We start from the raw sequence: 26817 nt of genomic DNA, 5'->3' as shown, positions 1-26817 counted from the left end.
CGATCTGAACTTGGATGCACTGGCCAGGTAGACAGGAAAAGCCCCACCAACTTTTGAATTTCATTTCCTGTTTGGCCAGCATGGAGAGCTCACCAGCAGAGGTGACCACGCAGAGCTCACCACCACAGGTAACAATGCAGTTTTCTGAGAATAGAAAAAGAGCTCCAGTATGGATCGCATGGGAGTTACTGGATCTGATCGCTATATGAGGAGAGGATTCCGTGCTAACAGAACTCTGTTCCAAAAGACGAAATAAAAAAAAATTTGAAAAAATTTACAAGGTCATGATGGAGAAAGGCCACACCAGGGACTCAGTGCAGAGCCGTGTGAAAGTTAAGGAGCTCAGACAAGCCTACCAGAAAACCAAAGAAGCAAACAGAAGGTCTGGGGCAGGGCTGAAAACATGCCACTTCTACGCTGAGCTGCATGCAATTCTAAGGGGGGTCCGCCACCAGTTCCCCACCCCTGTGCGTGGATTCTGATGTGGGGGTGGTAATCTCAGCCATGGCTGAGGATTCTGCAGACGGGGAAGATGAGGGGGACGAGGAGCTTGCAGAGAGCACACAGCACTCTGTTCTCCCCAACAGCCAGGAGCTTTTTCTCACCCTGACAGAATTACCCTCCCAGCCCTCCCAAGCCACTAGCCCAGACAATGAAGCCACAGAAGCGACCTCTGGTGAGTGTACCTTTGTAAATATAAGATATGGTTTAAAAGCGAGCATTTTTTAATAATTAATTTGCCTTGAGGACTTGGGATGCATTCGAGGCCAGTACAGTTATTGGAAATGTCCGCTAACATGTCTGCAGATGGAGCAGAAATCCTCCAGGGACATCTCCATGAAGCTCTCCTGGAGATACTCCAAAAGCCTTTGCAGAAGGTTTCTGGGCAGGGCAGCCTTATTCCATGGTAGGACACTTGACCACGCCATGCATGTAGCAAGTAATCTGGTATCATTGCATGACAAAGCCTAGCTGCGTATGGTCCCGGTGATTGCTGGCATTCAAGCAACATCCGTTCTTTATCTCACTGTGTTATCCTCAGGAGAGTGATATTGTTCATAGTAACCTGGTTGAAATTCAGGAATTTAATTAAGGGGACAGAGATGGCCACTCCAACTGGGCTGTTTGCCTGTTGCTTAAAAGAAATTCTTCCTTGCAGGTAGCCAAGCAGGGGAGGCAGGGGGTAGGGGGAATGGCACTGAGCTTTTTCGTGTTTGGCTAGCAGGGACCTTCCCTGCCACCAGCCACGCGGGGGGGGAGGGGGGATATTTAGCAGTGATCTTCCATGATACCAGCCACGCGGTGGGGGTGAAGCATAAAGCGATCATCCCAGAAAATTGGATGGGGGGTGGTTTCTGCTGCTGCATGTTAACAGGAAAGAAGCAGCACTGAACGGGCTTTACTTGGTATTTGGGAAAGGAGAGCACTGCGTATATGAAGGCTGCAGAAGCCGAAAGACAATGGCTTACCATGGACGCATGCAAGCTGAATTCTGCTGCCTGGACCTGCGTCTGTGAGATCTCTAACACCAGAGCCGCAGGCACTCAATATTAAGATGCAAAATGCGACCTTGTAGTGAAATCACATGTGCTATGTAAGGTGAATAGTGTTGTTCACTGTGAAAGAGTATAACCATTGTTCTGTAAAACGTATCTTTTTAAATACTTCTCTCCCTTTTTTCCCTCCCTCATGCAGCTGCAAATTTTTCAAGTCTCCCTACTCCACCCCGAAGGCTATCTCAGATAAGGAAAAAAAAAGACATGAGACTAAATGTTCTCGGAAATCATGGAAGTGACCTGCAATGAAAGAGCTCATCTGAATGAGTGGAAGGACATGGTATCAAACTACAGGAAAGATGCCAGTGAACGTGAGGACAGGAGGGACCAACGTGAGGATAGGTGGGAGGAACGTGAGGAGAGGAGAGACGCTCGAGATGAGAGATGGCAGCAGGAAGATCAGAGGTGAAGGCAGGAAGATCTACAGTGGCGGGATGCAACGCTGGGGCTGCTACGTTATCGAACTGACGTCCTCCAACGTCTGGTGGAGCTTCAGGAACAGCAGCAGGGTCACAGAGTGCTGCTGCAGCCCCTGTGTAACCACCCTCACCACTCACCATGTTCCATATCTTCCTCACCCAGACACGTAAGAATGCGTGGGGGAAGGCTTAGTCCACTCGCCCACTCCACCCCCGTGGACAGCCCAACCAAAATGCTGTCATTACTTTGAAATATTTTTAGTGGCCTTTTCATTCCCTCCTATCCTCCTCTCAAACTACACCCAGGATACCTTGTCAGTTCTCTCCCTCTTTTTATAATGACTTAATAAAGAATACATGATTTTTAAACGAGAGTGACCATTTCCTCAAGCAAGCTGTAATCGAAGGGAGAAGGTGGGTTGCTTACAGGGAATGAGTCAATCGGGGGGGGGGGGGGGGGGGTTGATCAAGGGGAAACAAACACAGCAGTCACACAGTACACTGGCCCGTGATGAAACTTGTTTTCAAAGCTTCTCTGATGCGCACCACTTCCTGGTGTGCTCTTCTAATTGCCCTGGTGTCTGGCTACACGTAATCATCAGCCAGGTTGATTGGCCTCAGCCTCCCACCCCACCATAAAGGTCTCCCCCTTACTCTCACATAGATTGTGGAGCACACAGCAAGCAGCAACAACAATGGGGACATTGGTTTGGCTGAGGTCTGAGCAAGTCAGTAATGTGCGCCAGCGCACCTTTAAATGGCCAAATGCACGGTCTACCACCATTCTGCACTTGCTCAGCCTGTAGTTGAACAGCTCCTGACTACTATCCAGGCTGTCTGTGTATGGCTTCATGAGCCCTGGCATCCAGAGGTACGCTGGGTTCCCCCAGGATAACTACAGGCATTTCAACATCCCCAACTGTTATTTTCTGGTCTGGGAAGTAATTCCCTTGCTGCAGCCGTTTAAACAGAGTAGTGTTCCTGAAGACGTGAGCATCATGAACCCTTCCTGGCCATCCCACGTGGATGTTGGTGAAAGGTCCCTTGTGATCCACCAGTGCTTGCAGCACCATTGAAAAGTACCCCTTGCGGTTTATGTACTAGGTGCCCTGGTGCTCCGGTGCCAAGAAAGGGATATGGGTTCCATCTATCGCCCCACCACAGTTAGGGAATCTCATTGCAGCAAAGTCATCCACTATGACCTGCACGTTTCCCAGAGTCACAACCTTTCGTAGCAGCAGCTTAATTATTGCTTTGGCTATTTGCATCACAGCAGCCCCCACAGTAGATTTACCCACTCCAAATTGATTCCCGACTGACTGGTAGCTGTCTGGCGTTGCAAGCTTCCAGAGGGCTATTGCCACTCGCTTCTCAACTGTGAGGGCTGCTCTCATCTTGGTATTATGGCATTTCAGGGTAGGGGAGAGCAAGTCACAAAGTTCCATGAAAGTGCCCTTACGCATGCGAAAGTTTCGCAGCCACTGGGAATCGTCCCACACCTGAAAAACTATGCTGTCCCACCAGTCTGTGCTTGTTTCCCAGGCCCAAAATCGGCATTCAATGGGCAGAACCTGCCCCATTACCAGCAGGATCTCCAAAGCGCAGTGGCCTGCGGTTTGAGAGAGTTCTGTGTCCATGTCCTCATCACTCTCGTTGCCGTGCTGCCGTAGCAGCCTCCTCCTCGCCTGGCTTTGCAGGTCCTGGTTCAGCACAGACTGCACGAGAATGCGCGAGGTGTTTAAAGCGTCCACGATTGCGGTCTTGATCTGAGCAGGGTCCATGCTTGCTGTGTTATGGTGTCTGAACAGTTCACCAAGTGAAAAAGGCACGAAACGGTTGTCTGCTGCTTTCACGGATGGAGGGGTGAGGCTGTACCCAGAACCACCCGTGACAATGTTTTTTGCCCCATCAGGCACTGGGATCTCAACCCAGAATTCAAAGGGGCGGGGGAGACTGCGGGAACTATGGGAAAGCTATGGAATAGCTACCACAGTGCAATGCTCCAGAAATCGATGCTAGCCTCAATACATGGATGACATAGCCGAATTATTGTGCTTTGTGTGGCCGCGTGCACTCAACTTTATACTATTTGTTTTACAAAACTGGTTTATGTAAAATCAGAATAATCCTGTAGTGTAGACATACCCTTACTTAAGAACTGGAGATGGGCAGGGCTCTGCTGACAGGGAGCTTTCTGCCAGCATCTGTTGGAGAGCAAGGGAAATTGATTGAATGGGCAAGGCCTCAATCTGTGTGCTTCAGTTTTCTGTGGTGTTTGGGGCATTTGGGTTAAATACATGCAAGTTTCGATTTTTACAGGAAATAATATGCAATTAATATTGCTGGGAGAAAGATGCATGCACTCTACACCAACTGTGCCTGGGGTCACCCTGACCAGGACTGCAGTCAAGTACAGTTGGGTAAGGGAGCCTGGAACGGGCTAGAAGAGTGAAAAGAAGCCAGCAGATGGTAGTAGAAGTGCCTCTCTGGTGGTGAGGAGCCTGTTGGAGGTCATAGATACCACTGATCCCTCTCTAGGAAATGAGCAGGCTACTACAAATCAGTGGACACTGCAGAGTGGTAGCAGCTTTGAGGCAATGGATACTACAGAGTAGCAGCTCTGAGGCAGAGATAGGCAGCTTAGGCCAAAGTCGCCAAGAGCAACAGCCTACCTAATGAACTCTGGTGCGAGCCTCCCTACTCTGCAGTTTAAGCTGCAATCAAATAGTAGAGCCCCCAGAGCAGCCCAGGCTGCAATGGACTGCTAGAATCCTCACCTTTCTCCAATCTAGGGCAGCTAACTGTAGAGCCCTGCGCAGATACAAAAAAAAAAAAAAAATGTGGATCCGCATCTGCCAGGACCAACCCACGATCTGCTAGCCATTTTTTACCTATAACCACATCCACGCCTGCAGCAGCAAGCCGTTTCGCAATTGCTAGCAAGAGGGGGAGGGTGGGGCAGCGTGAGGGTGGGTCTCAAGGAGAAGGGGCATCGCGGAGGGAAGAAGGGGCATTGGATGCTGCTCCCAGGGGCTTGCGAGCGATGGCACATAGCAGCAGCAGTGTGTGTTGAATCACAGTGGGGCATGGGGTGGGGTGCCGGGGCCTCACCTGCTTCAATCTCCTTGGCCGAGAGCGAGCCCTGCTGCCCAAGCCCAGAACTGGGAGCACAGCCAGTGCTGCCAGGCTCGGCCATGGTGCAGACACCTGCGCTGCCCGAGGGGCCCAAGCTACTGGACAGGAAGCGGTGCAGCAAGCAGGTGCTGGACAGCCCTAACTCCGACCTGCCACCTAGCCCCAACCACTTGCTGCCCCCCCAGGCTGCCCATGCTACCAGTGAGTAGGGCCCTGTGCGATTGTATCTGCATCCGATCCACTATCCGTGGATATGAAGACTTGCAGGGCTCTACTAATTGTGTGTAAGAAGCTAGGGAGGAAGGAAGTTGCCAGAAAACATGCGCTACTCACAACTGTTAGAGGACTGCGTTGTATCTACTGCTAAGACACACAGGGAGGTAGAGGGGGGCGGTCTTCCCTCATAGAATGTTAATTTATTATTAATTAGTTATCCTAAATTTATTCTGTTGCCTCCCCTCTTCCCCGCACCCCCACACAAATAAAGTTCTCCCTGTACTCAGTGTTTGCAATGAGAAAGTATTTCCCCAATAAAGGATGTGCAGGACTGTGCATATAGTTTCCCAGGTTTCTGCGTGGGGATTCCAGTCAATATTAGGGCTTTAGGGGAGAAAAAAAGCTAGAAAACTGAACCCGGACTTTTTACTGCTGACAACACTTGCCAGAAAGGCTACAGACAGTATTTAATTAAAACTTTAAAAACATGCCTGAAACTTGTTTCATACCACTGCAGGGGCCTGTTAACAGTTTTAAAACTGTTTTCTTTCGAGTTTAAATAAACTAGGCAAATACAACTTAGATAGGGATACTATAAGGGGGGTGCATAACTGGCTAGATAACCGTACTCAGAGAGTAGTTATTAATGGTTCCCAATCCTGCTGGAAAGGTATAATAAGTGGGGTTCCGCAGAGGTCTGTTTTGGGACCAGCTCTGTTCAATATCTTCATCAACGACTTAGATACTGGCATAGAAAGTACACTTATTAAGTTTGCAGATGATATTAAACTGGGAGGGATTGCAACTGCTTTGGAGGATAGAGTAATAATTCAAAATGATCTGGACAAATTGGAGAAATGGTCTGAGGTAAACAGTATCATGTTAAAAAAGGCAAATGCAAAGTGCTACATTTAGGAAGTAACAATCAGTTTCACACATACAGAATGGGAAGAGACTGTCTAGGAAGGAGTACGAAAGAAAGGGATCTAGAGGTTATAGTGGACCACAAGCTAAATATGAGTCAACAGTGTGATGCTGTTGCAAAAAAAAAGCAACCGTGATTCTGGGATGCATTAACAGGTGTGTTGTGAGCAAGACACGGAAAGTCATTCTGCTCTACTCTGCACTGGTTAGGCCTCAACCGGAGTATTGTGTCCAGTTCAGGGCACCGCATTTCAAGAAAGATGTGGAGAAACTGGAGAGGGTCCAGAGAAGAGTAATAAGAATGATTAAAGGTCTTGAGAACATGACCTATGAAAGAAGGCTGAAAGAACTGGGTTTGTTTAGTTTGGAAAAGAGAAGACAGAGGGGACATGATAGCAGTTTTCAGGCATCTAAAAGGGTGTCTTAAGGAGGAGGGAGAAAACTTGTTCATCTTAGCCTCTAAGGATAGAGCAAGCAGCAATGGGCTAAAACTGCAGCAAGGGAAGTTTAGGTTGGACGTTAGGTAAAAGTTCCTGTCAGGGCGGTTAAACGCTGGCACAAACTCCCTAGGGAGGCTGTGGAATCTCCATCTCTGGAGATATTTAAGAGTAGGTTAGATAAATGTCTATCAGGGATGGCCTAGACAGTATTTGGTCCTGCCATGAGGGAAGGGGACTGGACACAATGACCTCTTGAGGTCCCTTCCAACCCTTGAATCTATGAATAAGTGAAGAAACATTTTTACTAGACTAATGTTTTATAAATTGTGAGCCAAAAATCTTTTAAGTTTTGTAAAAAGTTCATTTGTAAAACTATTTTAAAAATTAAGGAACAGATCAAGAACGAATAGGAAAATACAGACAGCCATTCAGATATGCATGTAGGTGTGATATAAATGAAAAACACTAAATGTTTACAAAATGGAGAGAGTGTGTTTACAAGTTTCTGGTAAAACATTTTTGAGGAGCATTGCAGGCATCTAAATAGGCCTGTATTTTTAAAAGGCAAAAAAATATTATTTCAATATTCAGTTGTCTTCATTAGGTCCTTGTGAAATATTTACTTATTATTTACTTATTTAATAAATTCTCACTTGTGAAGGGAGGAGAATAAAAAGGCCAGCAATATTACAGGTAACACCTACTGTTTGAAACCTGTTTGTTCCTACTTTTTTTCTCCTTTCCCTTCACTGCATTTGAATCTATGACCCACAGTTCACGGGTGATGATTGCTGCATGAAAGACAGCCACAGTTAGGTACAAAAATTAAAGGCCCCTGCAATCCTAGCTCCACTCAAGTTAAAGAATTAAAAGTTTATTAGAGAATATTTAAATAAAGATGATATAAAGAGTTTGAAGCGTCAGTTATTGGTCATCGGGGGTGACATACAGAGTATAGGGGAACACTGGTATTTAGATATTGGTTAGCACATAATATATACAGTCTGTAGTGTCCCCAATGCAGGGTGTACAGTGGATGAGATCCAGAATCAGTAAGGAAGCAGTGAGGTTACATAGCTCATACAGTGGGTTACACGCAGTCATGGGTATAAGTAAGTGGGCCGGGTAATGAGGACAGGATGACCCTCACACGGTGGAATCCAGTTCGGCGGGTTTAGGGCTCAGAGGATATAGTTCAGTAGGGGGGGGTTTATAGGTCTCCTCCCCCCATGGGTGCACGAAGTCACGCCGGCTCACTACTGGTATTGGCGGTGGCCGGTGATGTGCTCCGTGTAAATGTCCCTAGACCATCGGATAGTGTCCAAGACCATCAAACGTCTCATGAGCCGTGCATAGCGACGGCCCACCCCACAGGCCCTGAGTACACGTTCATTATAGGGGTCCCAGGCACCCAGGGCCCCGACGAGCAAGGCGTCTGTGTAAACCTCGTAGCCCTTTGTCAGCAGAGCGTCAGCCAAGGGGGCATATTTTTCGAGTTTACGGGCTCGGGCTTCGCAGAAGGCCGGGGTCCTGTTCTCAAACGGGATTGTCACGTCAATGAGGATGATCTTTTTCCGCTCCTCGTCTGTGACGACGATGTCCGGGCGCAGCAGGCTGTCGGTGTCGGGGATGGTGCGGTTGACTGCAACCTCACCCAGCTGTGGGGAGATGGCCTTCACCAGCAGGTCCTGGACGGCATTATGGCGCAGCTGCCAGGCCCTGGCATGGGGCTTGCAGCTGCACAGGATGTGGGGCAAGGTCTCCATGGCGTACCCGCACTTCCTGCAGCGCTTGTCCCGCTTCCTGTGGTGGATGGCTCCATTGAGCGGGACACAGTTCAGTCGGGCACGGTGTATGAACCGTCAGTCGGCGAAACGGGTGAAGCTGCCTGCGGGGAGAATGTGGTTGCTGGAGTCCCACTTGCTGGTGACCTCAAAGGCCTTGCCCTGGTCCGTTTTTTTCCTCAGGGTGTCCACACAGAGCGCGTGGACAGCGGCCTTCAGTGACTTCTCCAGCAAGCCTCTGGCTCCGGGGCTGACGATGGTGTTGCCCTCCGTCTCGATCCGCGGCATCAGGACTCCCAGCTTCTGTCGTTCCTCGCTCCATACCCAGCGGCAGCCCAGTCGTTTTCCCAGCCAGCGCATGGCGTTGTGGGCGCGGGACCACAGCAAGGCGATGTCGCCCCCGTCCCGGGCGAATTCGCCGTCCAGGGAGCCGCTCAGGAAAGTGGCTATTTCTGGGCCGGAGGGAGGCCTGTCAATTCACTTCTTGATGACAGTGCGTACTTGGAGAATGGATCAATGAATTTGGTGGCGAGGTTAGGATTCTAGCTTTACACAAATCTAGGGGAGTAAAAACCTACAGAACTCCTCACCTAATTGCTATTACCCAGCCACTCCAAAAGGAAGTGTGTGAATAATATTAACTACAGCACCTCTGATCAACCCTCACTTAGCAACTGTCATTATGGTACCTCGAGTGCAACCTCATAACTGCCACCTCCCACTGTCATGCAGCAATGGGACCACTTCCTTTTCTCAGAGACTCAACCATACTCCAGATCCCTCCATTTCAACAACTGCTGAGTTGCAGAGAACCATGGGAGCTACTTCTTCACCTATGGCAGCAAAAAATTTGTAAAAGACTCAGTGTAAGGTGAAGGGTTCTAATGGAAAAAGAGTAGTTAACCTCCAAAATGCCAAAATATGAGAAACAGAAATTGCTTAGTTTTATTGTGGTGATGAGGTATTTCAATTATTACTCTACTTTGTCATCATTACACTGGGAGCCAAAAGATTCACCTAAATATTTAGAAACCCTCACATTTAAAAAAAATTAGCGTGTGTAGAAGGACAGGTAACCTAAACAATGGAGCCTGACCTAATCTTCTAGTATCCATTTCTTACTATAAACTGAATGTTAATTCACATTTTACTTCAAAAATGTATATATTTAGTAAACTAAGGATAAAATTGCATAAATAACTGCTACATGATTTTTCAACTATTATTTACTAACATTAAAGATGGAAAAATTTATCACATCATGCAGCTGATCCCATTCACACTGCAGGATTATACCAGGGCAGTTCGTTTCCTAGTGCTTTTTCCAGTATAATTTGAAAACAGAAAAAACCTCATTAGCTTGTAGTTAAAAACTGAGCAAGCACAGCAGCAATGTTTTAGAAAAGCATTTAAGAACTGTGAATTTTTGTAAAGCTCAAGCTCTAAAAAGCAGGAAATAAATTTTAAGGTTCCACTTTTAAATAAAAAAGCCTCCAAGTACCCTGAATTACAGCAAAATACAGATGCAGTCAAACAACTAACTCTGGCCTTGTACTCCACCATATTTCTATACGGTATTGTAATTTTTAGATATGAGAAGATACTGTCCAGTTTTACAGGTGAACATTTTTAGACTGTAGGATATATTTCAGAAAAGTTACAAATATAGTCATCTGTTAAGCACGATACTTTATCAATACAGATTATTTTTCCCTTCAAGTAATTTTTCCATGATCCTGATCAAGGAATTTTAGATGCAGTATCTGTAACACGTAAATAATTGGTGACAGATAAGCCCTTTGTGAATGGTGGCAAATAATAGCATTTAATACACTACTTCTCTTAAAAGACATCATTTTAACGATATGCTTTTCTATGGAGAGAATTTGGTCATAACCACAGCTATAGTCTGTGCAATCAATGCATAAGTAAGAGTTCAATATTATATAGTTTTTGTGGTCATTTGAGATGAATGAGCGATTGACAGATATAAGGCTGTCTTGGTTTCTGGATTACATTATGAGGTCAGATTTAAGGTTGTCTGGGTGACCTCACCAATGATTATGTGTATTTCAGAAAGCATGGGGGAGTTACTTGTGCTTAAAAAAAAAAAAATCAAATCTTATAATTTGTATCACAATAGCAACTAGAGGCTACAGCCATGATCAAGGCCCCACTATGCCAGGCACAGTACACACACACAGAGGAGCAGTCACTACACAGAAGAATTTACAAACTAACTACATATGACATACAAAGGTTAAGAATAAAGAAGTATCCCATTTTCCAAAGCGGAAGAAAGAAACAAAGATTAAGTACATTGCCCAACACGACACAGGAGATCTGAGTCTCAACCCAGTACCTGAACTGTACTATCACGGCTTGTTTCGGCACCTCAATTTAAATTTCCTTTATTTTTAAATGGGTCACATTTTTTTAAAAATGTTATTTAGGATTTTTCTTCTAAAAAGACAGATGAAGTAGTATGTCTGATCAACTTTATCTGTAAGTTAACTAACCTATAGAACAGGGGTTGGCAACCCTTCAGAAGTGGTGTGCCAAGTCTTCATTTATTCACTCTAATTTAAGGTTTCACATTTCTGTAATACATTTTAATGTTTTTAGAAGGTCTCTTTCTATAAGTCTACAATATATAAATAAAGTATTGTTGTATGTAAAGTAAATAAGGTTTTTAAAATGTTTAAGAAACTTAATTAAAAGTTATATTAAAATGCAGAGCCCCCCCCCACCGACCAGTGACCAGGACCTGGGCAGTGCAAATGCTACTGAAAATCAGCTCAAGTGCTGCATTTGGCACACGTGCCAGAGGTTGCTTACCCCTGCTATAGAAATTCTAATTTTTACAAAGCAGTTTTCTTATACTATCAAAAATGAAGTAGGAGAGCTGTGTTTGGCAAAGGGGGTAACAGGACATAGGGAATTGGGGAAATGGGCAACATGGGACGGTATGCTGTAGAGGATATAGAGGAATGGGGAAGTTGTGAGCAGTGTTCACGCTAATTTTTTACATCCATGTGCGGAATGAATTTTCTTATGTGCACATATTGGTGCACACAACAAAATTCATGTGGTGGGGGTGGGGCCGAGGGGTTTGGAGTGGGGGGGGATCAGGGTTGAGGCAGAGCATTATGAGTGCTCTGGCTGAGGGCTCTGGGGTGGGGCCAGTGATGATAGGATTGGGGTGCAAGAGGGAGCTCTGGGCTAGGGCAGAGGGTTGGGATCAGGGGGAGAAATGAGGGTTCTGGCTGGGGATGCAGACTGGGGTGGGGTGGGCTGGGCTGGGGATGAGGGGTTCAGGGTGCAGGAGGAGGCTCAGGGCTGATGCAGAGGGTTGGCTGCAAGGCATGAGGGCTCCAGCTCATGGTGAAGGCTCTGGGGTAGGGCCAGGGATGAAGGTTTCAGGAGGGGGCTCAGGACTGGGGCAGAGGGTTTGGATGCAGGCTGCAGTGGGGAGAGACGACTCCCTGCAGCCCTCTCTTGCCGCAGGAGCTCGGGGCCAGGCAAGAGGTGCCTCTCCCCGGCGCAAAAGAGTTTGTGAGAGGGCAGTGGTTTTCAACCTGTGGTCCGCCGATCCTGGGGGTTCACAGACTATGTCTAAGATTTCAAGAAGGGTCCATACAGCCATATGTTTTACTGGTCCGAAAATGAAAAAAAGTTGAAAACCATTGCAATAGGTAAGGGTATGTCCTCTCTCCTCCCAACTGGCTGAAGCTGGAAAGGTCTCAGGTAATTATTACTCAGTAGTCTGAATTTGATGTGTTCTGGTTTTGAGTTGTTTTTAAGAGGAAAAAAAAAAGCAAGCCCCGAGGAAAGGATGTCAAATGTCCTATAGGTAGGATATACTTTTCTTTCCCCAGCTGGTGAGTCTGTACATTGGCTTACTCACCCTACACCAGCTGTGGTTTCTCAGCGCTGGAAAATTCCTACTTATCTGTTATGGGGATTCCCCAAAAGAAGTAAATCCCTATGTACTGGGGGCAGGGTTTCTCCGGCTTTGCTATCAGAAAGATGAGGATAGAATGAATTCAGCTCAGTCTGTCACACCTGGGCTTTCCCTGGAAGACCTTGGTTGTCTGCACTGGAAGCAAGAAATGCAAAGTATAAAAAGGGACAGTATCAACTTCAAGTCTCCTGCTAGTTTTTACTGTTTGAGATGTTTAGTACCTGAAAGGTTTTTTTTTAAGTGGCCCTTTTAAGGTTGAACACATATCCTTACTTGTGCCTGCCACTTTTGCTTATGGATTCTGATAGTCTAATTACGCAATCCAGTATCATTGCAGCCATTACATTATGCAGGTGTCACAGTTTCCTGAAGTTCCTCACAATCCCTACTACCCATGAGTAAGCAAAATAAGCATTCAAATTTTTACTATTAACCTCCTCCACCAGATCGTCTCTGTAGTTAAGATAGGGACTAGGCTTTCATTATGGCCCAAGTTTTGGTACGCTTCTCTCCCTTTCCCCCCAGACTAATTTCACCAGACCTATAGCCATCTGATTAAAAACGGTGTACTCCTATACCAAAGGTGCATTGTGGGGGTTCTGTTTAAGACCTCAGAGGAGGTCGGTTTACACAAATTTCCATACTGTCCAGTGTTTGATGTTTGTACATATACATAAAATTTCTTGGATTTCACATTTTTAAAGCAACTCTTAGAGAATGGGTAACTTATTCCTGCTCTGACTTCTCTTAATCCATTTTGAATTCATGGCAGGGCAGTAACCTTCACTTTGGACAAACAACTTTCAACATCAGCTTCTTATGTAGGAATTTTTCAGAAACGTACAAGTGTAAAACTATACGCATTTTTCCTTTATTCATTCTTGTAATGCAAAGACTTGAACTTATAAAAACAAGCAATTTTTTTAAAATGTCAGGCTGAGTGCATTATAATGTAGCACAAAAGGACAGAAATCCATATTTTTCCTCTCCTTTGCAAGCCATCTTTAAAATGTGAGTAGTTCCTCTTTATCAATCATATATTCCCTTTCCTTTTGGAAATTCAACATTCAAACATTAAGGTTTCAGAAATACAAAGTTTCATGCTTAAAATATTTCCAACTCTCATAAGTCTGAGGACCCCAAACCATGAAATGTTAAGAACAGAAGCTGCATACTGTTTACTCTTTTCTATATTTAATATATTTAATTGGGGCACTTCTATTTAACAGACCTTCAACAAATGTACTAACTGTTGTACTGTTACAATTTCTTCCCTCTTCTTTTCTGTCCTATTACGGATCATGTGGTATCTTTCAGCATTGCTGCATGTGTGGTATTCAGTTTTCCTTCTCTCTTCCCCCCGCCTTCTCCATTGTGATCTGTTTTCCACCTATTAATCTATTCCACTGTATTTTCTGGTTCTCCTTCCTTCTCTCCTACAAAAATCCCAATTGCACATTTAAAATCTACTCAATCCTTTCCTCTTTCACCCACCTCATATCATAACCACCTACAACCCCTATAATGACCTTCCCGCACCCTCCAGGTTTAACAAGAGAGCCTGATGTTTTCTTTTCCCTGGCTTTCCCTTCCATCCAGAAGAAAAGGCAGCAACACCTGAGCTGCTCTGCTCCAACTTCACTCTTAAAAAACAGCAACAGCTTTTAGCCTGCTTTATTTTGCCTCCATCCTTTCCTCATAAGAGCAGTTGTCCCTCAGTTGCTCTGCTCTTAGGCTTGCTCTCTTGCTTCAGGGGCAGGAGAAAAATGACATCAGCCATGCTATATTCAGGATTTATATGACACAGGACAAAATGAATTACTTCCCTACCTCCCCCTTCTTGGTGTTGCACACACAACTCCACTATTTCCTATCCATCTTTTCTTCTGCCCCTCCTAATCTTGTTATGTATGTATACTTTGTTCTTATTAATCGTGCCAGTGCACCTACTGAGGTAGGGAACAACATTGCATACAAGTTAACTAACTCAGACAGCAAGAAGGCAGGGGGCCAGCAACAGGTTTCAGGGAGCTGCTGAAAAGGTGTACAGCACCAATCTCTTCCATGCTTTCTTCCCCTCCCCATGACACTCCCTTTCCCATCCACCTTGTAAAATAATTCCATTTCAGCCTCTTTTGTCTGTTGATACCTCTCATAGGGGATTTCTTCTTCTTCTCTTCACTAGTATCTTCCCCCCATCCGCTCAATTCCTTCCTGGAGGGCAGAGACTCCATGTATTCTCCTCCTCCTTCCCACAAAACAGAGGGAGGCCTAGGTTCAGCTAAGAGTGACTCCAAATGCAGGCCAAGCTGCATTCAGCTTAGGCCCTTCCACGTGTGTTCCTTCCCCTCTAGAGCCAGCTCTTCTCCACAGCAGTATGAAACATGGGCAGGTATACAAGAGACACACTGAGGCCATAGCTACACTGGCAGTTTACAGCGCTGCAACTTTCGTGCTCAGGGGTGTGAAAAAAACACCCCCCTGAGCGCTGAAAGATACAGCGCTGTAAAGCCTCAGTGTAATCAGTGCTGCAGCGCTGGGAGCACGGCTCCCAGCGCTGCAAGCTACACCCGTAAGGGATGTGGTTTACGTGTAGCACTGGGAGAGCTCTCTCCCAGCGCTGGCGCTCCGATTACACTCACACTTCAAAATTTCAAGTGTAGCCATACCCTGAGGAGTCTGTACTGAAAGTCATTCTGGCACCTTTTGCTGTACACTTTTTTTTTCCTTCCCCAACTTGCTTAGCCTCTGCATCTCTTCCATGCCTCCCAGGAAAGCCTAAATATCCCAGTTCCCCCTTCTCATCCTAAAAAAAGGGCAGTGGCACTCCTCTTCAATGTGCAGCAGCACCTGGACAGGTAGTGTTCCCACCCATGTCCCCTGCCTTCAGAGGGCAGTGACCCAGAAACTCTGCTCATTAGTCCCAATTCACTAATGTGACCCAAATTCTTGGGCAAGTGAGCTTTTCAAGCCTGACAGACTATAAAATATAGAGCTTTTAGTAAGCATCTTCACTAACTTTTTCAGTTTAAGAGATGTAGGTCTACAGATACATGACTATAGAAAAGGCCTAGTGTTTTTATAGCTGATGCCATTATGCATTTTTTGACCAATTTTAAACAATATTTTAACAACCTAAGAGCACCTCAATTCCCAAAATATCTGAAATTCCATGAAAAATTTATTCACTGTTTAATCTGATCTAGAATGGAATATTAGACTTATTTTGGATAGTGATTCAGTCCTGCAAACAAAGTTCTTGGAGAAGGCATTTGGTCTTATATGTAGAGACACTTCAACAATAGTTCTTAACTGACCATAAAGGAAACAAAAAATGCTGATACACATCATTCTAGACATATCAGTTCATAAAAACCAACTATATATATTAGCTCTTAATTCCACATATCAAATGTACAAGATGTCCCCTATGATCTTGTTACAGAATTATAGAGACAAGAATTTTAAAGAAAAATATTTAATCAAAACAGTTCTGTTATCCACTAATGCAAAAAAATGAGAACAGAGAAAGTTACACACTATTATCAGTGCAAGAATACTGTTTAACACCCCAAAGTATGCTTAGCGGCTTTTCCTGTTCATTAATTCAGTAGCCTGTTTATAAGTGAAGACATTCTCATATCATTCCCTCTAAAGAGAGAAAATAGTATCCAATATAAAAAAATCAGTCCACTATGAAGACATACTTGATTTTAAAGGCATAAAACTTAAAAGTCTCAGATAACTGATAATTGTTGATAGGGCCTTAAACAAATATTTGATATATTTACATCTTCAAGCAGACTGATCCTCCAAAATTTTCTAGGTTAAGGCCTCTATTCAAAAACTGATTTTAAAGTGACATTGCATTGTTCCTTGTTTATTGTGTCGAGTTCTAGATAGTTTGCTCCTTTTATGTACAAAAAATAAAAATGTATATACTTCCTCCCACCACCCCAAAGGTCTGCCCTACAAAGTAAAACTGGTCTCAGAGTACAGCATCTCTCTCTTACCATAACAGTAAAGATTCTGCAGGCCAATTTATGCACTCAGTGTGACACCAATACAACCCTACCACGCTTCTTCGGGCTGCACACATGGAACCAAGGACCGTATTTCAATTATTCTAAAAGATTCAAATGCGTATTCTGCTAATTAGGAGGGTACTATTAATGTACATTTACAAAAGTTTCTCCTTTGGATCATTTGACTAGCTGACTGCCTGAAAAACACTAGCAGCACTCTAAGGTTCACTGAGCATGTGTCATTTAAGTATTATTTAAAGTAAGAAATTAGACATGATATTCCAATTTTTCTGATCAAAACACCACACTTCCAGAACCTAAACAAAAGAAAGGGTAATATTCATTGTCGTTTAGGGAGGAAACAAAATCAACATTTGAAGGGTAGGAAGGGGCAGGAACCATGCAGATACAATATATGGGAGATAAATACTGTATGAATCCATGTGATAATGGTAGGTCATGGACATATTTTGGGGAAAAGAAAAAAAAAAAAAGAGAAAAAAGTATTACCTGGTTCAACAACTTTAACACCTTTGATAGCCTCACCTGCCCTCTATCCACTAATTAATCTCATCAGGACTTAGTGTAATGCCCCAAGTCTGTTAAAAATAAAATGGTTGTTTTAAAACTATGCATTTCCTTTTCCCTTCAGCCTCACAATTGCAGAATTTCCCGACAAAGTTGCATCGACTTGTTGCCTAGGACCAGTAACAATCAGCAATGAACCAACGATTTGTTTAAAGGTGGATACTTCGTAATTTTTTAGGGCTGGAAATGGGAATTTAACCTTTTCAATGGTGTAAGATTCTTAAATTTCCTATGGGATACAGGCTAACAGTGGGTTACAGCACATGCTTATAGTCCTGGAAGGTCCTGAGATATGAGACCTTAAAATCATAACATGGTAGAAGGAAAAATAAATAAATAAATAAATAAATCTGTTTTTATGGCTTCCCCCAATCTTTGTACAGTTGAACTGATTAAGTAATGCAAATGGCTTTACAGGCAGAGGGATGCAAAGGGTAACCCCAACAAGTCTTTAAATATATCTAGAATATTTTCTAAGTGCCATATTCTGAATATACAAACTTTTCAGCCCATACTATCAGCACTCATTTCAGAAGACATGCATACCACCTTACTTGTGGCCTTGCTACTGAAAAGTAGTATGTCTCACAGACTCACATCAATGGGGGAGGGATATATCAGTGGTTTGAGCATTGGCCTGCTAAACCCAGGGCTGAATTCAGCCCTTGAGGGAGCCATTTAGGGATCTGGGACAAAAATCTGTCTGGGGATTGGTCCTGCTTTGAGCAGGGGGTTGGACTAGATGACTTCCTGAGGTCCCTTCCAACCCTGACATTTTATGAACAACAGGATCATACAAAAGCTCACGAGCGTCTCAGGTGATCACATTTACCCACAAATGGCAAAGACACAAGTGAGTTAAAATCATCATCCAAGATAAAAATAGACAAACTCTGCATAATTTGGTTTTATATTTTATATAAATATATATATATGGCATTTAAAGAATTTCAGAAATATTTGAGATTTTATTTGGACTATTTTGTATTTCTCCTCCTTTAAAGCCAGATTCCATTAGTATCATGAATACACCTATACACAGTTCAAAGGAAGGATGTGTTATGGTTATGATACTAGGCTAGAATTCAACATACCTGGGTTTTATTCCCATCTTTGCCCCACATTTCCTGTGTGACCTCAAAGAGTTACCTTCAACTCGCCATCTGTTAAATGATACTACTTCCATTTCTTCCCCTCCCACGATCCTCGCCTGGCATATCTATTTTCATTGTAAAATGTTCATAGATTTTAAGGCCAAAAGACACCAATATGATCATCTAGTCGAGTGATTCTCAATCTATTTACCATTGTCGGCCATATATGCAGCTCTCTGTGTTATATGGCCCACGTTCACACTATGTACACACACATATATACACACACACTACCTGTACGGCCCTGAAGATGTCACACACAGGACACAGCTATGTGCTGACTGGGCCGCAAGCAGTCCACAGCTTGAGAACCACTGATCTAGTCTGACCTCCTGCATAACAGGCTGTAGAACTTCCTCAAAATAATTCCTGTTTGAACCAGAGCATCTATTTTAGATAAAGATTTCAGGGTCAGTACTGCCTTATTATGTATATTACTCCTTGGGGAATTCTGAACACTGCACAATGCAGAATTTTGCAGAAATTAATGTTGTACACGCAGAATTACACACACACACACACACACACACACACACACACACACAAACAGAGAAATGTCCTGCAGAGATGTTGCCCACCATTAGGGGCCTCTCGACCTGGTAGAGCCCAGCTCGCAAATAGAAGACATGGGGCAGTAGCTGGAAGGTTCCCAGCAGCTGCAGTTCCCAGCATTCCCTGAAGGAAGGAAGCAGCAGCGCACAGGAAACTCTGTGTAAGCCCAGGACCCAACATCAGGCTGTTTCTCCCTCTGGATTCCTGGTCCTGAGGGTTAGAGGGTGTGAGTGTCTAAGCTAGAGTGGGGGGGCGGGGGCCACAGCTGGGCTTGGGTGGGGGGGCGAGTGTCTGGCACACCGGCAGGGCTCTGGAGGGTAGAAGGGGGCAGAGAATCAGGAAGCGAGTTGTCCTAGGGGTTTCTTTAACTCTCAGCTCCTGGGGGAATTTTTTTGAGTGCCTGTATTGTTATAGACATACTTGCTGACAGGTATTTTTAAATTAATTACATACATAATTACACCAGTTTAAATTATTTTGGTAGTGTTATTCTGATAAATAAAATTTGCACAATTTTAAAATATTGTGCACAGAATTTTAATTTTTTTGATACAGAATGCCCCCAGGAGTAGTATATGCATATCAACTAGCACATTGCCCTCTTCCCACCCTCAAAATCTGTTGCAGCCTCTAGGCACTACTGTAACAGCAATACTCATACCATATGACATTTGGAAAGCTACAAAAATGAGCTAAAGTATCTTATTTATATTATTCCACACTAATGTCCGTAATGCTTCTCTTGATACATGTCAAAAAATCTGGCTGAAATTCAAACACTAGTTATGCTATATTAGGTACTAAAACTTTTTGAATGTGCACAAACCTTGAGAGCTAACAACATCAATTTGTTGAATCAGTAAATATTTTGTATCAGATGAAGCATCAGACCTAGAGACATGACAAAGGAATACTGCACCCTTTAAGAGTGTGTGTGTGTGTGTGTGTGTGTACACACACACACACTTTTAAAAAATATGTTTTAAAATAGAATACTGTACAACCAAGAATAATGGAATGTATTCAACCATTTCTTCCACTGGGGCTTTTATTTTAAATCTATGCCTTTAAGCTCAAGCAGACATGGAATACAGAAAGACAACCAACCAATCTGAAATCCATACACCAGCCTCCAATATTTAAGAACTTTTACTTGTAGGATTTCACTTCAAACTGCTCCACTTCAAGATACTTTAAAACAAGACCAGCAACTCAAGTTTCCAGGTATAGTACTGCTTGCAAAATTGTAACTTGCTTCACCTTCCTCCACATTCATATAAGCATGTCAGACAATTGATTTTAACAAACAAAAGACAAATTTGGAATTTAACATGATCTATGAAGCAACAGCTCAGTAATAATTTACAGAACATCGATTACACCACCCCTTCTTTAGAGCACTTTTACACAAGTCTCATGGTACCAATACCCAAGTTCCCATGCTCCCAGCACTGCCATTATATTAGATAAGCAATATAATTATTTTAAAGCAATGTTTCTCTTCTGTTCCAGTGAAAACAAATTAATCCAAAGTATTTTTTAAAGGCTCAAAAATAAGTCACTATACTACACTTAGATTTTTCTACTAAAATATTTTCCTTACTACTTTTCAAGCATTCTGCTATAGTTAAAAAAATAAGGATGCTGAATTATATGTTAGCAGAAAATTGACAGCCAGCATTAAAGGGATATAGTCAACTTAATTCACACTAGCAGTAAAATATTTGTAAACTGCTACAAGTAACACCTAACATAAGAATAATGGAAAGATCAGCACAGGGAAAGAATAATTTTGTTTTGTGCATTTGATAGCACTGCACTTAGCTACTTAATTATTTTTCCCTGTTTGTGTGGGGTGCCTTCACAACAGGGGAGATGCAAACTATTTCATAATAGAAATTTTATAAAACTTGTGAGGGAGACTGAAGCACAGACGTAGTATATGAAACTACTTTTATTTTTTTAAATCAATTAGACTTCAAGTTGCCCGTCTTTAAATAACAACATGTTTAATTTTGAACAGTATATTCCAAATTGGTTAGACTCAATGAATAGGGGAGTTAGTAACAGTCCTGAACCCAAAATATTACATAAGCTGTAGCATTCTAATACAAAAGCCAAACAATTACATTTTATGAAAAGAAGGTTTGTCACAAGGAATAAATGCCAACTTTGATTAAATACCACAAGAACATTAAAAAGGGCTCCCCTTGCAATCTAGTTCCACTATTGTAACTCTTCCTCTCTCCTCCAAGCATTTTTTTTAAGCCTTCACTACCTGAGAGAAGCAGAAACAAGGGAAGGAAAAGTATCAGATGTATACAAACTACTGGAGACATCGAGATACCAAAGAGTGCCTTTTGCACCTTCACGTATGACCTTCTAGTAAACAGCTGAGAGATATTTCCTATAAAACTGGTTTCAGTGCACCAGTAATGAGGAACTCAGCATTTCAATGAGGATACAAGACCCTTCCATCCTATGCCCAGGTTCTCCCCGCCCCATAAAAAGCCATAATAATTGCAGAGATTGAAAGCACATCTTCCAAACTAATCTTTTCAGGATTCATTGTTGCAAAATAAAAGTTGAAAATTTTGAAAACAGTAATTCTTCGGTTTTATATCACCACACAATAATGCCAAAAATACACAATTACGTAATACATCAAAGTTTCAATTTTGCCCAGCCTATAATGCATGCAATACATTGTTCAGTGACATAGCAAGCATCTACTCTAGACTAGACTTTCAATATGCCACAGAACACAAGATGAGTGGGTCCAATGTTATAATATACACACCATTCTGATTTGTTAAGTGTGAGGGCAGCACCCAATGAAATTCATTCTACAATGACATTCTACAGAGCATTACCACCTTACAAGACAGGAGTTCTAGGGTCAGACTATAATCCTTATTCTCAACATGTGCTCAGAGGGAGAAAGGACTAAACTCCCTCTGAGGTAGAGCACAGGACTGTCTTCCCCCTTCCCTTTGAGAATTTTTTTAGTCTCAGGGAGGCTCTCAGAAATAAGTAGGACCATGATCCTACCTTCTTCACACTCTAGCCAGTAGAGATTGCCAGACATAGAAGGGGTAATCACACTGCAACCACCTTCTATGAATGGGAACATCAGTAAGAATTCTGCCTCTAAGGGTATGGCTACACTGCAATTAGATGCCCAGACCTGGACTGTGCCAGTTGACTCAGGATAAGGAGTTGATTAATTGCAGTGTAGAGTTCGCCCCCAGCAGCCTGTGTTCTGGGAACCTCCCACCACACTGGGGTCCCTAGAACCTGGATTCCAGTGCAAGCCCAATCGTCTACACCACAATTAGACAGCCCCTTAGCCCAAGCCCAAGTTAGCTGGCACAGGCCAGCTGTGGGTTTTTAAATACAACGTAGATATACTCTAAGACAATTCCTCCTGGTACTCCTCCTGAAACAGTATGACTCCATGCTTCTCCCAGTGTGTGACTGTGAGTAAACAGCACAACAGAGTCCTTAATGTTTTGACTAGTGAATTCTGAATTATGCAGATAGGATTTCATAACTACAGAATCTTTGAGTTTTGTTAGCTACTGTTCTTTCATGCACAGACTTAATTAAATTATTCTAACACCAAGAACAGTACAGCAGAATTGCAGGTAACAACAAAATATATGGCTGATATATCACTTTTTTAGCAATAAAAAATTACCTATCAAATATTGGCAACCTGTTCCATCATCCAGCCTAAATCCCTCCCAGTGCAGGGCTAGATCTAACAGTATATATGTAAGTTGCACTACTTATGCTCTGGTCACTTCTTGCATGTGCATCTTAAACTATATTAACTTTGAATCATGCTAGGACAGTAACTTAAACAAAAACAATCTTGAAGTAACACAGGCTAAATTTGTAAATAGAATGAAACTTTTTTGCCTTAATTTCTTGCCAAACACTTCGTACTGAATAGTAACATTCTGATTCTTTTACCCTCCAAATAATTCTATTGATTTGTCATTTCTAAATGACAAATTTTAGTCAGAAGTCAGTTTACAAGGTAACATGCATCTTGCGTATTTCCAATATGCAGAGCCAGAAAATGTTACAAGGAAAATTTAGATAGAAGATTGGGAGATATGCCTATTTATATTAATTTTACAGACTTCAGGTGTTCACATAATGAAAAAGGTAACATCTAATGCATTTGTAGAAGTATGCGCCAAAAGTCACAAAATATATTGTATCAGCATATTGCCATATAAACACTAAACATTAAATTTGTCAATTTAAAGTAAAATACAAGTACACAGGATGGCAGGAATCAAAACTTAACAGTTAGAACTGAATTTGCTTTACTACTTGATTTCACAAAACACAAACTACAAGGTAATGTACCGAAGTTGCAAGAGACCTGCAAGGAATAGCATAAACATCCTAATTTTTTTTTTAAGTGTTCTCAAACTCCACCTCAAAGTCAGTTTCTAGTGATTCTCAGTACTATTTAAAGGTGCCTATTAGAACATCTACATATCAGATATCAATTAAAATAAAGATTTAAGTGATTTGATGTTGTGCTCCCATCTTATATATTGAAAAGTTTGTAAATAACTTTATGCTTGTTGCTTATGGGTTTTAATGTTATTTTGTAAAACAAGCTCAAAAGAAAAATGGTTCTGAAAAAAATTCTAATATTTAGCTTTGCCATTATGCCAGAAAGAAATTAACCCTATATTGAGGCCTAACACACTGAATTCAACACACTTGGAGGTATGGTTTCAGAATCAGACAAGAATAATGGAAAGGACATATTCACGTAAAAACATCTGCATCCAGCATGGACACAATAGGATGAGAGAAGTGTCAAATGCAAAGCTACTAAATCCAAAGTAGAAACCAGAAAAATATCAAATAGCTCAATATCTATTAATGGGTTCGAATTATTTTGTACACAAATGTTTTCCTCTTGTGTTCAGTCTTAAGATACAAACTGACAGATACTCCAGCTGCACAGCCTTTGTCACTAGCTTGTGGATGGGGAGCTAAATGTGCTACAGGTTGATAAGGATTATGCCAGCTCTGCAAACGCTGTATTCTACATTAGGAAAGCAACGAGAAGAATCTTGCAACGCGCAAGAGAGTTTGCCTTAACCACAGTAGGGGACTACACATTTCAACTGATGTGTATATTCATTCCTAGTATTTATTTCCCTGTTTACCTCCCCCCTCCCCTTTCTCTTTCTCCTCCCTGTCCGGCCATCTTGGGCCGACAGGAGCAGCCATTACTTAACTAAATGACAGGGCCAACAACTTTTCACAGAAACAAACGTGTGCGTATAAAGCCCCGACAGGCTCCAGACTATGCCATTTCTTGGGAGCAGCGCAGGAGCTGGGCAGTAGGGGAGTCACTCCGCTAGAAGTTACACATTTGAGACAGATGAACCCAGCGAACAGACAAGTCACTTAGCGACTGACTCCGAAGCGACACACAACTCCCGGACTAGAGCGATCCCAACCCAGGAGGCTGCGTTTCCGCCGCTCCAGCCAGCAGCGGGGTGAGGGGCACAGGCCGGGGGGGATCTGGCAGGGAGCGCGCAGTTTGAGCCCAATACAAACGGCGTTAAAATCACTAGGGAGGGTCCGAGGGAAACCAACGTCAGCAGCGCCTCACACCCACCCTCCCGGGCCACCCAGCGCTCCTCGCTGCTTGCTCCAGAGCCGGAGACTCCGGCCTGACGCGCAGGCACTTTCCGTCCCAATTCTGAACAAGCCCCAGAAAGTGCCTGAGAGAAGCCGCAGGCCGCGCTCCGTGCCCGCTCCCCGGGCTGTGCGTGCGCCGGGGGGCAGCTCCCAGCTGTATGTGCCCGATGGGGCGGGCGAGGGCTCCTAAAACACACGGAGCCCCGGCGAGGGGCGAGCCGGCAGGCAGCACGGTGCCCCGGCGCGTCTCTCCCCCGGGCTGTGGCGGTGCCACCCCTGCCCACGCGCACACACGCGCTGTGCAGGCTCAGGGGTGAGGGGAAGGGTGGCGGGGCTGGGCTGGCTCCCTCCTCCCCCCATCCTCTTACCTTTAACAGCAAGGCCTTCGTTCTGGCGCCATCTTCATGAAGCCTCAGAAACCCGAAGACTCGGCTGCGGAGGGGGAGTGGGAGGGGGAGAGAAGCACAAGGCGCAGCATTAGTCAGGGAGAAGCCTCCGCACGGGCTCACTGACAGAGCACGGCCGGCCGGGAGCCCGCACAAGCCCCGCACGGCGACGGGCGCCCTGCCCTGCCCCTGCCCGAGTGGGGCGCCGCGGCGGGGAGGGGAGAGCGGCGGGACACGGGGGGGGGGGAGCGGGTACCTGTCGAGGCCGGAGAGGGCCGCTCTCTCCTCGGCTGTCAGGCTGGCGAAGTCCTCGCTCTGGCCGTTCGCTTTCCCCGCCGCCATTTTCTTTTCCTCATCACCGAAAGGAGCAGCAGAGGCGGCAGCGGCGGCGAGCGACACTCCGCACGATTTCATGGAAACGCAGCGTAATTAACTCACAATCACAACCGCCCCCCCGGCGCGCCCCCAACGCCCCCCAGTGCCGGGCGGGGCGGGGCGCCCGACACACACACCACAACTTTTATTACAACAACAACAGCCGGCAGGGAGGGAGGCGGGGGGAAGCCCCGCAGCTCGGAGGAGGAGGGAGGGGGAAGAGCGCCCCAGCGCTGGAGGCTCGGGGGGAGGAGGAAGAGGAGGAGGCGGCTGCAGGCGGCGATGGCGGCGGAGCCGTGTTTACATCGCTGCTGCGCTGCTCGACCCGGCAGCGCGGGGTGAGTGGAGTCGGGGTGACAGGGTCCCCCGCGCGCCCGCGCAGGGTGTATTTGTTGCCTGTACAAACTTCCCCAGCAGCTGCACAAAGTTGTTGTAATTGTGTCACACAGCGAACCCCACGCCGCCACCGTGACCCCCTTGCCCCCCCGCCCGCCTGGGCCCGCCCGGCCAATCGCCGCCTCCCCAGCGTGACACGTGACCTTTGTTGACTTACGTCAGTCATAGCGCTCCTCCACCGCTGAGCTCCAGCTTGGTTGGCGCTTTCAGCGCCCGTCCCCTAACTGCCATCACGTCATTGGTCATGAAGACGTCCAGGGGGCAGGATTTGAGGGGGAATCTGCTTGCTATTGGTGCAATGTCTCGTCAGTTAGAGCTCTGTCAGTTACTCAACCACAGCAAGTTTGTGTGCATTCATTAAATAATAAGGGGGGAGTTCGCTGGGGAGCGGCAGGTTGGGGGCGGGGGATTCCGCTCCTTGAAGCTGGGGGCGTTTCTAGCTCGCCGCAAGAGCGCACACCGCCCCCCCCCCAGGTGTCTAGGCCTCGCTCCGGCGACTCTGCCTCCTCCGGGCGGCGATGCGGGGGCGCTTGTGGCAGAGCCGCCCCTCTCCCCGGGGCTGGGCGTAGGGCGTGGTTATCCCTGGCACCGCCGCATAATCATGGCTCCCTCCGCGGGAGCGCCGTGTTCCCGGCCTCGCGGGGGAGTCCCAGGGGGGCCGCGCGGAGGACGCCGCTTGCGATGCTAGAAGGTCTCCCCTGTACCACCTCCGCCTGGGCCGCCCAGCTGCGGGAGTGGGAGCGGGAGCGGGAGCTGGGCTGCCCTAGGGAGACTCCCTCCTGCTCCCCCCCGCGCCGCCACAGCCGCGAGCCCCCCAGTGAAAGCGGGACCGGAGTCGGGCTACGCGGGCAGGAGCTTCCGCCCTGGTGCTGGGTTGCGATGAGTGAATGGGACCCCGAGAGCCCGTGACAGGCGGACTTGCGGCGCCGCGTGCTGGCGCTGGGGCTCCCCGGTGTAGCCACGTGGCTCTGCGCACACACCGGGTGGGGCGGGCAGCACAACTCCCCTTTAGGAAGCGCCTAGACCGCGGGTGTCCTGTCCGGAGCGGGGCCTTGCCAGCCCACCTTGCTGAGCGCTGGGAGCGAGCCCAGCCCACGGGAGCACAGAGGGAAAGTGCAAAAGAGAAAGAGACAATTCCCGGGGGGGCGGGTCATCTCCATTGCCCTCTCACGTTTATTTTTTCTTTAATCTGGGCGATGAGATAAGGAATAGGGGAAC

At 45.3% G+C, this 26817-nt stretch overlaps 1 protein-coding gene across 7 annotated transcripts in view; it reads right to left on the bottom strand.

Annotated features, from left to right (window-relative positions):
* Positions 1-25332, bottom strand: part of KDM6A (lysine demethylase 6A) — a 297125-nt gene extending 271793 nt beyond the window's left edge. For all 7 annotated transcript variants that reach the window (XM_030576524.1, XM_030576540.1, XM_030576549.1 and 4 more), the window contains exons 1-2: positions 25085-25332; positions 24811-24874 (exon numbers count right to left, since the gene is read on the bottom strand). In XM_030576524.1, the coding sequence (XP_030432384.1) occupies positions 24811-24874; positions 25085-25242 (222 nt within the window). In that variant the 5' untranslated portion in view covers positions 25243-25332. The remainder of the gene's footprint in view (positions 1-24810; positions 24875-25084) is intronic.
* Positions 25333-26817: the final 1485 nt, after the last annotated feature.

Source organism: Gopherus evgoodei, chromosome 1, assembly GCF_007399415.2.
Source record: "Gopherus evgoodei ecotype Sinaloan lineage chromosome 1, rGopEvg1_v1.p, whole genome shotgun sequence".
Classification (NCBI taxonomy): Eukaryota; Metazoa; Chordata; order Testudines; family Testudinidae; genus Gopherus; species Gopherus evgoodei.
This window is presented reverse-complemented; position numbering and strand designations above follow the sequence as displayed.